The 12,997-nt window shown below is 39.6% G+C and overlaps 1 protein-coding gene across 1 annotated transcript; it reads left to right on the plus strand.

Moving 5' to 3' along the window:
* The first annotated feature begins 1,851 nt into the window (after positions 1-1,851).
* On the plus strand, positions 1,852-8,714 carry LOC100566571 (sulfotransferase 1C2A). The gene is made up of 8 exons (XM_003225249.4): positions 1,852-2,006; positions 2,537-2,711; positions 2,856-2,984; positions 3,067-3,164; positions 4,949-5,075; positions 5,424-5,518; positions 6,437-6,617; positions 8,425-8,714. The coding sequence occupies exons 2-8, from the start codon at positions 2,537-2,539 to the stop codon at positions 8,535-8,537; spliced, it is 918 nt and encodes a 305-aa protein (XP_003225297.2). The 5' UTR covers positions 1,852-2,006; the 3' UTR covers positions 8,538-8,714.
* Positions 8,715-12,997: the final 4,283 nt, after the last annotated feature.

Consider the following 12,997-nt stretch of genomic DNA (forward strand, 5'->3'; position numbering starts at 1 on the left):
TCATTTCAGACTTAGGGTGAGCCTAAGTCTAAAACTGAGGGCAGGGGCCAGATAAATGTTCTTGGAGGGCTGCATCTGGCCCACGGGCCTTAGTTTGCGGACCCCTGATCTGGTGCCTTTAGGGTATTTAAGCCTCTAGCATTCTGCATGAAATCCTCAGAGAGAAAGGAGATGCCAAATATTCCCAAATCCTTCCACCTAGCTTCCAAATTAGTTTCCACTCACCCATATAAACTACCTGTGTATTCCTTGTAGTTGTGAACTTTGCCTCTCCCTGAAGCTCTGAAGAACATCATATTCAAAAACAAGGGAAAGAAGGCAGCTACCATTGTCCATTATCACACATCAATGCCCTATCCATTAGTTCACAAAGGCAATACTGCAATGGTTGTACATAGCTGGGCAAAGAATAACTTCTTTAGGATTTGCTTTAACACAAGGAGGCAAGATCATTGCATGTCACAATACACTAATATTTTCTTGGTCCAGATTTTTTTTGTCCCAGTCAACACAGCAGGGGAGAACATAAAACAAACACACACAGTTCCTCCATTGAACCATCCCTCCATGTTTTCAAAGCTGCCATTTTTCAACCTCCATTGCCTGTGCCCTATGGTATGGATAGGCAACCTGTGGCCATCCCAATATTGCTGGACTGCAACACACATCAGCCTTAGCTAATAGTGACGGATGCCAGGTAATGAAGTCCAATAATATCTGGACGATATACTGTATACTGGATTCCTGCCTGTGGCAGATTTACAAACAACACGATACACCATAAGGGTGCATCTACATGGTAGAATTAATGCAGTTTGACATCATTTTAACTGCCATGGATCCCTGCTATGGAATCAAAGTAGTTGTAGTTTGGTAAGGTGCCAGCAATCTTTAGCAGAGAAGGTTGGAAATCTACAACTCCCATGATGTCTTAGCATAGAGCCATGCCAGTTAAGTCAGAGAAAGGATAAATGGTATTTGGGGCAACCATGTCGTTGTCCCTGAAATAATCTCAAAACCCCTTGAAATTGCCTCCTGAATATTTTTGGCTGAAAATTCAGTCCAAAAACACTTCTAAGTGACACATTCTAAAGACTCTGGCAGTCTGGCTTCATTTGGCTCCCTTGCTGTTGTCCAAATGCTGAAAAATACTGAAAAATATGCCAAAAACAGAGATTGCAAAGGGAGAAAGAGAATACCAATCTATGCAAAAAAAATTTTTTTAATTGCACATGAAAGTGTATGTTCTACTTATACTTGAATTATGCCATGAAAAGAATGCTGACATTTAACTATTTCTTAAGTGAAAAGCATAAAAAGAACAAGCAACAGCAAGAAAGAACAGGCCAGTTTCAAATGGAGAGCATTATTGGCTGGACTCCCAGTACAATTCTGTGTTGGAGAGTGCACAATAGCAAGACAAACACCTCCTCTGGACTTATTCCAGTTGGGTGTTAATCTTATTCAGCAAGGCTATACTGTATCTTGTACTGAATGCTTGTTTATCAGCAATAAACAGTATTGCAGAGTTTGCCAATATAAAAGGATCAAGCTAACCTTTGTCCTCAAACAAGAACCTTGACTTTGGAATCTGGGGTTATTGTAGGACGAAGGTTTTCCCAGGGAGATCACTTGGATTATCTACAGACAAAGTGAAGAAAGCTAGTTCTACAAAGGAATGACAATAATGAAAAAGCTGGAACCATCCCATACAAGTCATCCTATCTACCACTCAGTCATGGATGTCAGGATATTCATCAAAAATAACTGTCCAGGAACTGTTCCAGGAAGCTCAGGGTATGGTTCCGATAAAAGCTCTCGAACTTTAGCATAAAAGAATCATTAAAGAACACACCCCTTCCTCTGTCATCAGCACACCCATTTTGGAAAAGGAACAAAAGTTCAGGAAGGAATGCAAAGGGCCGAGAGACTGAGAGAGAGAGAAGGCACACAGCAGCAACAGCACAAAGGGACATTAGAGATCCTGAATAGGAAGTGACAGGCTGGTAAGTGGACACATACTTCAATTATAGTGCTACCAGGTGACACTCAAGAGCCATGGCAGCTTTTAAACAGGGGTTGGCATCCCACCTGTGTGCATAGCTCCAAGCTGCAGTCCCACCTTGTCCTACCATCCAGCACCTACCAAGTCAATGTGGATCCAGTTGTTGTTTACTAGGAGGGAATGGGGTGGGAAGGGGGCTAATTCAGATCATAGAAAAATAGCTGGCCTCAGCTTGGTGGTGGAAAGAAATGGGGACAGGTACTTGTCTTTTTCTTCCTCCAGAAGCACAGAGTAGCATTTCATGATCTGAAAAACTTTCCCCCTCTTTCCACTTCTATCTAGTAAGAACGTTCAGCCCAATGGCCAAATGTGAGAGCCTTACAGAAGGGACAATATTCTTCTCTTCTGGATCCACAATGAAGCTTATGCATGCAGAAGCTCCAGCTATACATCTACAGTACAAGTTACTAATAAGATATTGACTGTTAGGTGGAACAATGGACTGTTATCAATATTTTCATACCCCACCAGATGACTGACCTCCAATCAAATATGGAAAGTTTTGACCCTAGCACTATCAGAATTCTGAAACTAGTAACTCTTGAGGGGGTTCCTTTATTTGATGACACTGTGGAGCAATGGGAGACAATATGGAACTTCAAAGCTAAACCTGATGATCTTCTTATTTGCACGTATCCCAAAGCAGGTAAATGTGGTCAGGGGAGATGGAGGGAAGAAAGACTATGGAGTGATACCAAGAGGGGTGGAGATGTTTAGCTACAGACATTAGGGCTACTAGGTGAATTATGGGGTCTCCATGCCTCTTCTCCCTACATCTGTACTTCTGCAGGGACCACATGGATGCAGGAAATTGTTGATATGATCCGACATGGAGGAGACACAGAAAAATGTGCTCGGGCCCCTATCTATGAACGAATACCCTACATAGAGCTATGTGAGCTAAAACCTTTTCCTTCAGGTGAGCAAGGAGAAATTATCTTTCAGGTTGACTGTTAAAGGTTTCTTGTCAGGAACCTGAAAGTTTCCATCTGGCATCACAGGTATTGAACAAGCGGAAGCACTGCCCTCTCCACGCACACTCAAAAGCCATCTCCCTGTTCATCTCCTGCCACCATCCTTCTTCGAACAAAATTGCAAGGTGAGAAAAAACAGAGCACTGTTGAATAGAGTATAAGATACTGATTTGGGAATTTTCTAGTTACTTATTGATAAAAGAAAAACTGATCCTAAATATGTTCCACTAATTTGATCCAAGGGTTTTGTTTGTTGGTTGTTCGCAATGGGAAAATTCTCCCTGGGAATATGAAATATGGTAGGAAAATTATTAAGTCAGTTGATAAGAACTTTGATAACAATACAGTGATCAGTAGGAACAATCACTAATTTGCCAAAATTAAATTGTATCACATTAATCCTACCTTTTAAAATCAATTTATCATCTTATTAGACTCTGGAAAGGTGGAATACATAGTCAAAGCGTTGAAAAACTCACCTATTATATATATTTGTCAGCAATCCAGTTAGGTGTTGGCCATGTGACACTATTACCATTTGGTGGATGTATAGCCTGTTCAAAAATGATGATCATCAAGGGATAATCCTGTAATAAAAGACCTGGAGCAGCACTAAATTGATACATCCTAAAGGCAAACCAGTATTGAATTTCAGATTGACCCCCTAGTTTTGTTGGGCAAGTGGGCTTATTAACAAACGACCTGCCCCATAAATGCACAGTAGAATAACTTATTAGCAGCGGTGTGACCCTGCACCAGAAGCCAAAGGTGATAAAAAGAACAAAAACACACAGACCAATGTTATCTCTTCCTTAGAAGCTTTTATTTATAGCAAAATAATATGGTTGCACTATTTACAAAAACAAGGTTTCCATAACACAAATAAAGTTCTTTATACTTCCTTATTTACTTCCATGCTGGACTTCTTTCTCATGCAGATAAACAGCTTTGCTCTCACAGAGCCTTCTCTAACACTGAACTTACACTGGAGCTTCACACACGAGGCCTTCAATCTGGAGCTTCTCTCACATTGAAGCCTTCTCACTCTCCTCAGGATGACACTAGCTTTGACCCTTTCAGTGCTTGACTCACATTTTTGTAATTAAAAATACCTAGTTAATTTTTAATATTTCTGACAAGTTTTGACTGCCAACTACTTTAGAGGTGGGAAGGTATCCTTAGTGTAGTTGTACATTCCAAAGGCAGAATTAAACTAAAAAGATTTGGGATGGGTTTCTGCACCACAAAAAAAAAGAGCAATTGAAATGTTTGTAAACCTTCTATTCAAAATTCACCCTACTCTTTCCTTATGATTTTATATTAATGGCCAAAGTCCTTCATTTTTAAAGATGGTTTCTCAACATGCTAGAGGTAGCAGCTAAAGCAGGCTTATCTATTTTTTCTTTGTTTTGCTAATAATTCATGCCCAGTTAGTGATTTTGGTGGCAGCTACAGTTCAGTTTGCCAGTTGTCATCAGGCACATGTGACTACAGAAGGATCAACTAAAATCCCACTGTTTCTCACCTTGAGCTTTATTTTTACACTGCAGATGGACTGTTGCAATCTGACACTGATGGCTTGTTTTTCTCCAATCCTTTTTTGCTCTCCCCACAATGCTGATATTTTAAAAATTAAGCTAAACAGAGGATGAGGAGAAAAAGGGGAGTAGGCATGCATTAAAAACTCTTCAGAAAACAAAACTTCATTGCCAGGGTCTTTATTAACTTGAGTAAACCTCTATGAGGCTGAGGGAATTATATGTAAATATGAAAATAGCCAAATTAGAATTAAACAATGTAGAGAAAATGTGAGGGAGGAAAAGAATCCTGAATGGTAAAATAGTGGAGAGTGAAAAGTTTGGAGCAATGAATTCTAGTTTGTCTTTTGCTGGATGCTGCATTTCTACAGATCATTTATGTGGCCAGGAATCCCAAAGACCTTGCAGTTTCCTATTTCCACTTCATCCGCATGGACAAGACAATGGTGCAACCAGAAAACTGGGATGAGTTCGTTGAGACATTCATTGCTGGGACAGGTGAGTAACAGAATCAAATATTTGAGATTCCCACATTATACTTTATAGATCATTTAGTTCAAGAGAATGGGCCAAGGTTCTTGGCCATAGTTTTTCAATCTTTGAAGAAGAAAATGTTGACAATGGTAAGGGTAGGCCCAGGGATCATGCCATACTATGAGGGATTCTGGAAGTTGTAGTTTGTCATATGAAAAATAATCTAGCAAGGCTCTGCCAATCCCACAAAGAGGATGACAGCTACATGATTTTCCCACTGTAACAATTGTTCTCAAAACTCTGGAGGTCTACATGAGGAGGATGGTAGAGGATGAACTGAAACCCATTATTGCTCTCTCTCTCTCTCATAAGTTGCTTATGGCTCTTGGTTTGATCATGTGAAAGACTGGTGGAAGGCTAAGGACCATCACCAAGTTCTGTACCTTTTCTATGAAGACATGAAAGAGGCAAGTGGTTCATTTATACTGAGGGTCCCTCCAAAATGTATGAATGCTTAACATATTGTAATTCTGGCTTTTGTTTTTGCATTTAAAAAAATAAACCTCAATATACATCCTTAACAAGATTAACGATTCCAATACAGTAGAGTCTCACTTATCCAATACTCGCTTATCCAATGTTCTGGATTATCCAACACATTTTATAGTCAATGTTTTCAATACATCGTGATATTTTGGTGCTAAATTCGTAAATACAGTAATTACTACACAGCATTACTGCGTATTGAACTACTTTTTCTGTCAAATTTGTTGTATAATATGATGTTTTGGTACTTAATTTGTAAAATCAGAACCTAATTTGATGTTTAATAGGTTTTTCCTTAATCCTTCCTTATTATCCAACATATTCGCTTATCCAACATTCTGCCAGCCCATTTATGTTGGGTAAGTGAGACTCAACTGTAGTAGTATAGTGTCAAAAAAATTCAAGAGAAACTGTGAAGTTTGCAATTTTCCACTTTGAGAACAGAAACAGTGCAATTTCAGCACCTTACACAAAATTGTAATTTGAGGTGCAATTATTATAATGCTTACTCTTCAATTTTAATGTATACCTAGCCTTCAAATAATCACCACAACTATAATGAGCTGTTGAAGGGTATACAGTACAACCTCCATACTTGCAGGATCAGTACCTGCCATTTCATTTATCCACATTTTACAATGTCCTCTCTATGCATCTTCTAATCCTCTACCACAACCCTATGGTATTCTTGGCCTATAAGTCCTTCATTTCAATAAACTTTTCTATTATCTGTGGTTTTGCATATACCTATAAATCCCATGTAGGAAAAATTGCAAGTCTGATTGAACACTCTGTACCAAACTACAGAAATGAGGATCCTCCGCTTTCTTTCGCTCTAGGATCTCGCACGGGAAATCAAGAAGGTGGCCCAATTCATGGATGTAGAGCTTCCAGAACCAGTTCTGAACCGGATTGTGAAGCACACAAAGTTTGAGAGCATGAAAGTAAACCCAGCAGTGAATTACACAACTGTGCCTGATTGTTTAATGGACCAAACTATCTCACCTTTCATGAGAAAAGGTAGGGCATTGAGATTAAGTTTCATTCCATTTGTACTTGAAGGGCTGGGGGAGAAGTCCTGGGAGTACTAGAATCACAGCCACGGAAGCAGAATAGAGTCAGGTTTTGCTGTACTATAATCATTTATTCAATGAACATGTATACTAGCAGCAATGGTTTGGGCAAGATGGGAAAATTATCTGCTCGTGTTCAGAATATGTCTGCTTTTGGAAAGGGACAAAGAAGTAATGAGAGAAAGTGATTAATTTGGGCTTTGATGAGATAGGATGAGAGGTCGTGGTAGTGCAGGGGATTAAACCACTAAGTTGCAGAACTTGCAGACTGGAAGGTTGGCAGTTCTAATCCACGGGAAGGAGCGAGCTCCCATTGTTAGCCCTAGCTTCTGCCAACCTAGCAGTTTGAAAACATGCAAATGTGAGTAGATCAATAGGTACTGTTTCTCTGGAAAGGTAATGGTGCTCCATGCAGTCATGCTGGCCACATAACCTAGGAGGCATCTACAGAGAACGCTGGCTCTTCGGCTTAGAAATGGAGATGAGCACCACCACCAGACTCAACTAGACTTAATGTCAAGGGGAACTCTTTACTTTTACCTAAGACAGGACGTTGATGCACACATATATTTCAGAGGCAAGGAAAGAGCAAAAGTGGGTGCATGCGGTTCCACTTTCAAAGGGCATCTTGGTAGGCTGATAGCCTCTAGATGTTTTAGACTACAACTCCCATAATCCCCAGACAGACAGCATAACTTCACAGAAATAAGATGAAGCTCTAATCATTTTTCTGTTAAGACATGTGGGAGGGTACTGCCCACTAAACTTGGGGTTATGTGTTTTAAGGCATTGAATAGTTGCCTACGTATAAAGCTGCCTTGAATCCCTTCCGGGGTTGAGACAGGCGGGGTATAAAGGTTGTAAATAAATAATAAATAAATAAATTACAACTTCTGTTATCCCTTACCATCTCGATGATGGCTGAGACTAATAGGAATTGCAGTCCAACAGAATCTAGGGGGCCTAATGTTCCCCACTTCTGCTCCAGACACTAATGTTGAGCAAGCTGACATTTAGCATTGTTCATTTCTTTAAACATTTTCTTCCTCTTTGGCTGTTAACATCATTTTAGCCTGAAGATTGCATTGCATGCCCTGCATATTTTTGTAGACTATGTTGTTGTGAAATCTGCAGGAGGAAGTTGTGCTGTTTTGCTTCTGTGCTGCTGCTAGATGGAGGATTCTGAGATTTATAGGAGACTTTAAAAAAATTATTTTCCAAACAGGCTGGGCTGTGGCGCAGGCTGGTTAGCAGCCAGCTGCAACAAATCACTCTGACCAAGAGGTCATGAGTTCGAGGCCCGCCCGTGCCTGCCTTTGTCTCTGTCTCTGTTCTATGTTATGGCATTGAATGTTTGCCTTATATGTGTGCAATGTGATCCGCCCTGAGTCCCCTTTGAGGTGAGAAGGGTGGAATATAAATACTGTAAATAAATAAATAAGTGATAATGCGCACACGTGTGTGTGTCTGTACACGACAATATACACATCTTTAGGTCCTTCAGTGTGATTCTATGGCTAGCTTCCAGTGAAAGTCAGCAATAAAATAATTCTGGAAGGTCAAGAAATTCCTAGAAAGTTTTTTTTTTGCTATTTGTATTATTATTATTATTATTATTATTATTATTATTATTATTATTATTATTTTCATTTTCACATGGGTCCTGTACCCTTAACTCTAGTGAATATGGTGTGCTGACTGCATTCTTCAGAAGGATGAGGTTTTCCTCCTTTATTTTGTTTCCTTGACTACAGGTATTGTTGGAGACTGGAAAGAGCATTTCACAGTGGCTCAAAGTGAACGCCTGGATGAGATCTGTACTCAGTTATTAAAGGAGAGTGGCCTGACCTTCCGCACAGAGTTATAAGGGCACCTCTGGGTCACTCACCTTCCTCACAATTCTTGTTGTCATGTTTTTGGAAAATGATGCCATAATCTTTTGAGAAATGGAACCTCCATAACCTTTTGGAAAATGGCATTCTCTGTAACATTTTGGGAAAACCAGGAATCTCCCTGAGAAGAATTAAAAACTTGCTTGAGTCAACCTTCTCCTTAGTCGTAAATATCCACTAACATTCCTGCAAGAAATTACCGGTAGGTTTCTCAGCTGTTAAATGGATAAACTTAGATATCCATTTGAACTGTTAGGGACAAAGATATGCCAATGCGCAAATATACACACCACACACAGTTACATAGGTTTGAAGTAGTTTCTCTGTGTAGATAGCACAGAGCATTTTTCTCAGAATCTAAACAGTCCAAAGTCCAAAGCATCTCTCCGTTCTGAGCGTCTAATAGAATCTCTGCCTTCCTAATGCATTCTGTTTCTACAGTCTTCTAAAAGCATACTGATTCTACTAAAGTCTCTACATTGAAAGTCTAATGGCTTCTGCCTTTCTAAAATGAGTCCCGAATACTCTCGGATTGGGTCACATTGTCTGCAGCCTCTCCCACAACATAGAATTAAGAAAAATTGCATACCGACACACACACACACACACACACACACACACACACAATCTGAATTATATACATAACAAATCACTAGTATAGGAGACTTATAGAAGGTTGCTATTCCAACACATGACATGCTCTAAATAATAATAATAATAATAATAATAATAATAATAATAATAATAATAATAATTCCTTGACAAAATTGAAGGAAAAGCTGATAAGGAGAAGACGGCTCTGGCTCATGAATGGGACACTGAAGAAGGAGACAGAAGGCCTGATCCTTGCAGCTCAGGAGCAAGCCATCAGAACAAATGCAGTTAAGGCCAAGATCGAAAAATCAGCTGATGGCCCAAAATGCAGACTGTGCAAGGAAACCGACAAAACCATTGATCATATCCTCAGCTGCTGTAAGAAAATTGCACAGACAGACTACAAACAGAGGCACAACTATGTGGCCCAAATGATTCATTGGAACTTATGCCTCAAGTACCACCTGCCAGCAGCAAAGAACTGGTGGGATCACAAACCTGCAAAAGTATTGGAAAATGAGCACGCAAAGATACTGTGGGACTTCCGAATCCAGACTGACAAAGTTCTGGAACACAACACACCAACATCACAATTGTGGAAAAGAAAAAGGTTTGGATCATTGATGTCGCCATCCCAGGTGACAGTCGCATTGACGAAAAATAACAGGAAAAACTCAGCCGCTATCAGGACCTCAAGATTGAACTTCAAAGACTCTGGCAGAAACCAGTGCAGGTGGTCCCAGTGGTGATGGGCACATTGGGTGCTGTGCCAAAAGATCTCAGCTGGCATTTGGAAACAATAGACATTGACAATTACGATCTGCCAACTGCAAAAGGCCACCCTACTGGGATCTCCGTGCATCATCCAAAAATACATCACACAGTCCTAGACACTTGGGAAGTGTTCAACTTGTGATTTTGTGAAACAAGATCCAGCATATCTATCTTGTTTGCTGTGTCATACAATAAAATAATAATAATAATAATAATAATAATAATAATAATAATAATAATAATGCTCTATTTATGCCCCACTCCCTCTCTCCAAGGGGAATCGGGGAGGCTTACAACAAGGAAGAGCAATAAAATAGTACCGTAGTAATTGTACAACGAATCCAGAAAATTAAATTAGTGCAGCAAATCAAAGGATCAAATCATGATGCATAACGAAAATTAAATCAGAATGAACGTTTTAAGTATAACTCAAAAACATGAAAGAACACATTGTTCATAAATATAAAACTTTGTAATAGTTAATCATGTAGTAGATTAAAAACACCACATGACCTACTCTTGTTGATAAAAACAATAAGATCCAATTAATATTAGACTCATTAATAAAAAAACTCCATGACTCAGATTACAGTGCTTGATAGATGACTGCTTTTGTTTGGAAAACAGACCACCACCTTCCATAGATGGCCCATGTTTGGCAGCCTATCACCTCTTCTCTCAATATTGCTAATAATATTAATATCAAAAATCTTTGCTAACCACTCTGATATAAGGACCAAATAAAATTGTCGAATGTGGACTCCCTCTCGTGGTCATTGCATGGTAATCTCCCAAATTTGCTGCCGATTAGGTCTTAAGGTCAGCTGATTGGTCATTTGTTCCTTGGACCTGTGATCAATCAAGTTGAAACAATACAGAAGTCCTTCATTTTCTATTTGATCCATGATCTCCTTTTCAGGAATAGAGCTTGGAAAAACTTTTTTTTTTGGACTGCAATTCTCAAACTAATTCAGATGGAATCTTCACTATTTGCAGTTCAAACAAAAACGTCTCCAAGCTCTGCTTTGGGAAGGTTACGTAACTGAAGCCATTGCTTCATGACTTTTCTTTAATATGAATGTCGTAGTAATGTTTGCTACCAGATCTCATCTAATCTTGGAAGCTCAGCCCTGGTCAGTACTTGGATGGGGGGCTACCAAGACTATATTTCAGAGAAAGGAACTCTCAAAATCGTCCTTGAATATTATTTGATGAAGAAACCCCTATGTAATTCATGGGGTGCCCATAAGGCGACTGGTGTCTCGAACTCTCGCATACATACATATACAACTATCAGTTTACCTATCAGTGAGCAATGTTGAAATAATTGTTATCTTGAAGGCAAGGGACAAAAAAAGTTGTTTTTGTTGCCAGAATTAAGCTTGCAGTCCTTCAGCTTAAAAAGCTTGCTTGGTTGCATCACCCAGGTTTTACATATTTGTGCTTTTTTTTTTTTTTTTGAAGCACATTCTCTTTCTCCCGATCCCCACTATTGGCTGTTGCTTAATTTGAGATTAGAAAATGTTGTATATATCTATTAGACATGTAGCGATTTACACACATATGCCCAGGATTAACAACAATTGTGCGAGAAAGACTGTTGCCATCTAGATCTTAAAAGATTTCCTTGAATTTTCTTGACATGTAACAATACCTTCAATCTGTATTTCTTCAGCATCTCAAACCAAAAATTTTATTAATAATAACCAATCAGAAAGGTGTCCTAGATGTAGAATTAGACCAATTTTTGTAAATGTTACACAAATTATGTCAAGACAGATTATTTCATGGTGGGGATGCAGAGGGTGAATAACTGCCAATAAAAAAAGAGAATATCTCTAGTAATTTCTAAGTCCTCTAAGGCAGCTTCATGGTCAACCACTGGCAGAAGTTAACCCCAAAACTGCCTGGAAGATTAAGAGATTCTTTGGCTATAGATCCACATAACATAGTTTAAATTATACATTTTAGCCAGTATTGCACAACCTGACATCCATTGAGTAGTAGCAGCCAATAATGAAAGGGCCAAGGCGTTGATATCTCCAACTCATCCTCTGTTCAGATACCAGCCAGCATGCCAATGCCTTAAATGAAGAAACAGCTTTCTTTCTAGGTTCTACAGAGATACTCGCAGGAACACCTCAGCAAGTGAGAGACCAAAAGTCGCAGGTTAAAATCCAGAACCTCAATCCATGGTTGATACCAGATGAGAAATTCCCTCCTGGGTACACAAAAGACTGGGCAACTTGGAAGGCGCTGAACAGACTATGTTCTGGCACGACGAGATGCAGAGCTAATCTTAGGAAACAGGGCTACAAAGTAGAGTCCATGACATATGAGTGTGGAGAAGAGCAGACCACAGACTACTTACTACAATGTAGTTTTAGCCCTGCCACATGCACAATGAAGGACCTTCTCGCAGCGACACCAGAGGCACTCCAAGTGGCCAGCTTCTGGTCAAAGGAAATGTAGTATAATGTCAAGTTTTAACTTTGTTTGTATTTTTAAACTGTGCCCTTAATTTGCTTCTGACACAATAAATAAATAAATAAATAAATAAATAGTAAAATGTAAAAGTTTCCCCTGATGTTAAGTCTAGTCATGTCTGACTCTGGGGGTTGGTGCTCATCTCCATTTCTAAGCCGAAGAGCCTGTGTTGTCCGTAGACACCTCCAAGGTCACGTGGCCGGCATGACTGCATGGAGTGCCGTTACCTTCCTGCCGGAGTGGTACCTATTGATCTACTCACATTGGCATGTTTTCGAACTGCTAGGTTGGCAGAAGCTGGAGCAACAGCGGGTGCTCACTCCGCTCCCGGGATTTGAACCTGGGACATTTCGGTCTGCAAGTTCAGCAGCTCGGTGATTTAGCACATTTCGCCACCGGGGCTCCTAGAAAAAAATAAATTCTACATTATAATTGTCTCCTTCGGGAGAGATAAAGTATGGTATAAATAAATAGATAAAGTAATAATAATAGTAAGGATTGGACTGCATTATATGGGACTATCCTGACCATATAATGTAGTTCCAAATTGCATTATATGGCAGTGTAGATCCAGACCTAG

This window comes from Anolis carolinensis, chromosome 6 (assembly GCF_035594765.1).
Source record: "Anolis carolinensis isolate JA03-04 chromosome 6, rAnoCar3.1.pri, whole genome shotgun sequence".
Classification (NCBI taxonomy): Eukaryota; Metazoa; Chordata; class Lepidosauria; order Squamata; family Dactyloidae; genus Anolis; species Anolis carolinensis.

Excerpts from the sequence above, each read along its gene's own strand:
- LOC100566571 (XM_003225249.4), top strand. The coding sequence starts at position 2,537 with ATGACTGACCTCCAATCAAATATGGAAAGTTTTGACCCTAGCACTATC. Across the intron at positions 5,519-6,436 it reads TCTATGAAGACATGAAAGAG|GATCTCGCACGGGAAATCAA; the intron begins GCAAGTGGTTCA and ends CTTTCGCTCTAG. Across the intron at positions 6,618-8,424 it reads CTCACCTTTCATGAGAAAAG|GTATTGTTGGAGACTGGAAA; the intron begins GTAGGGCATTGA and ends CCTTGACTACAG.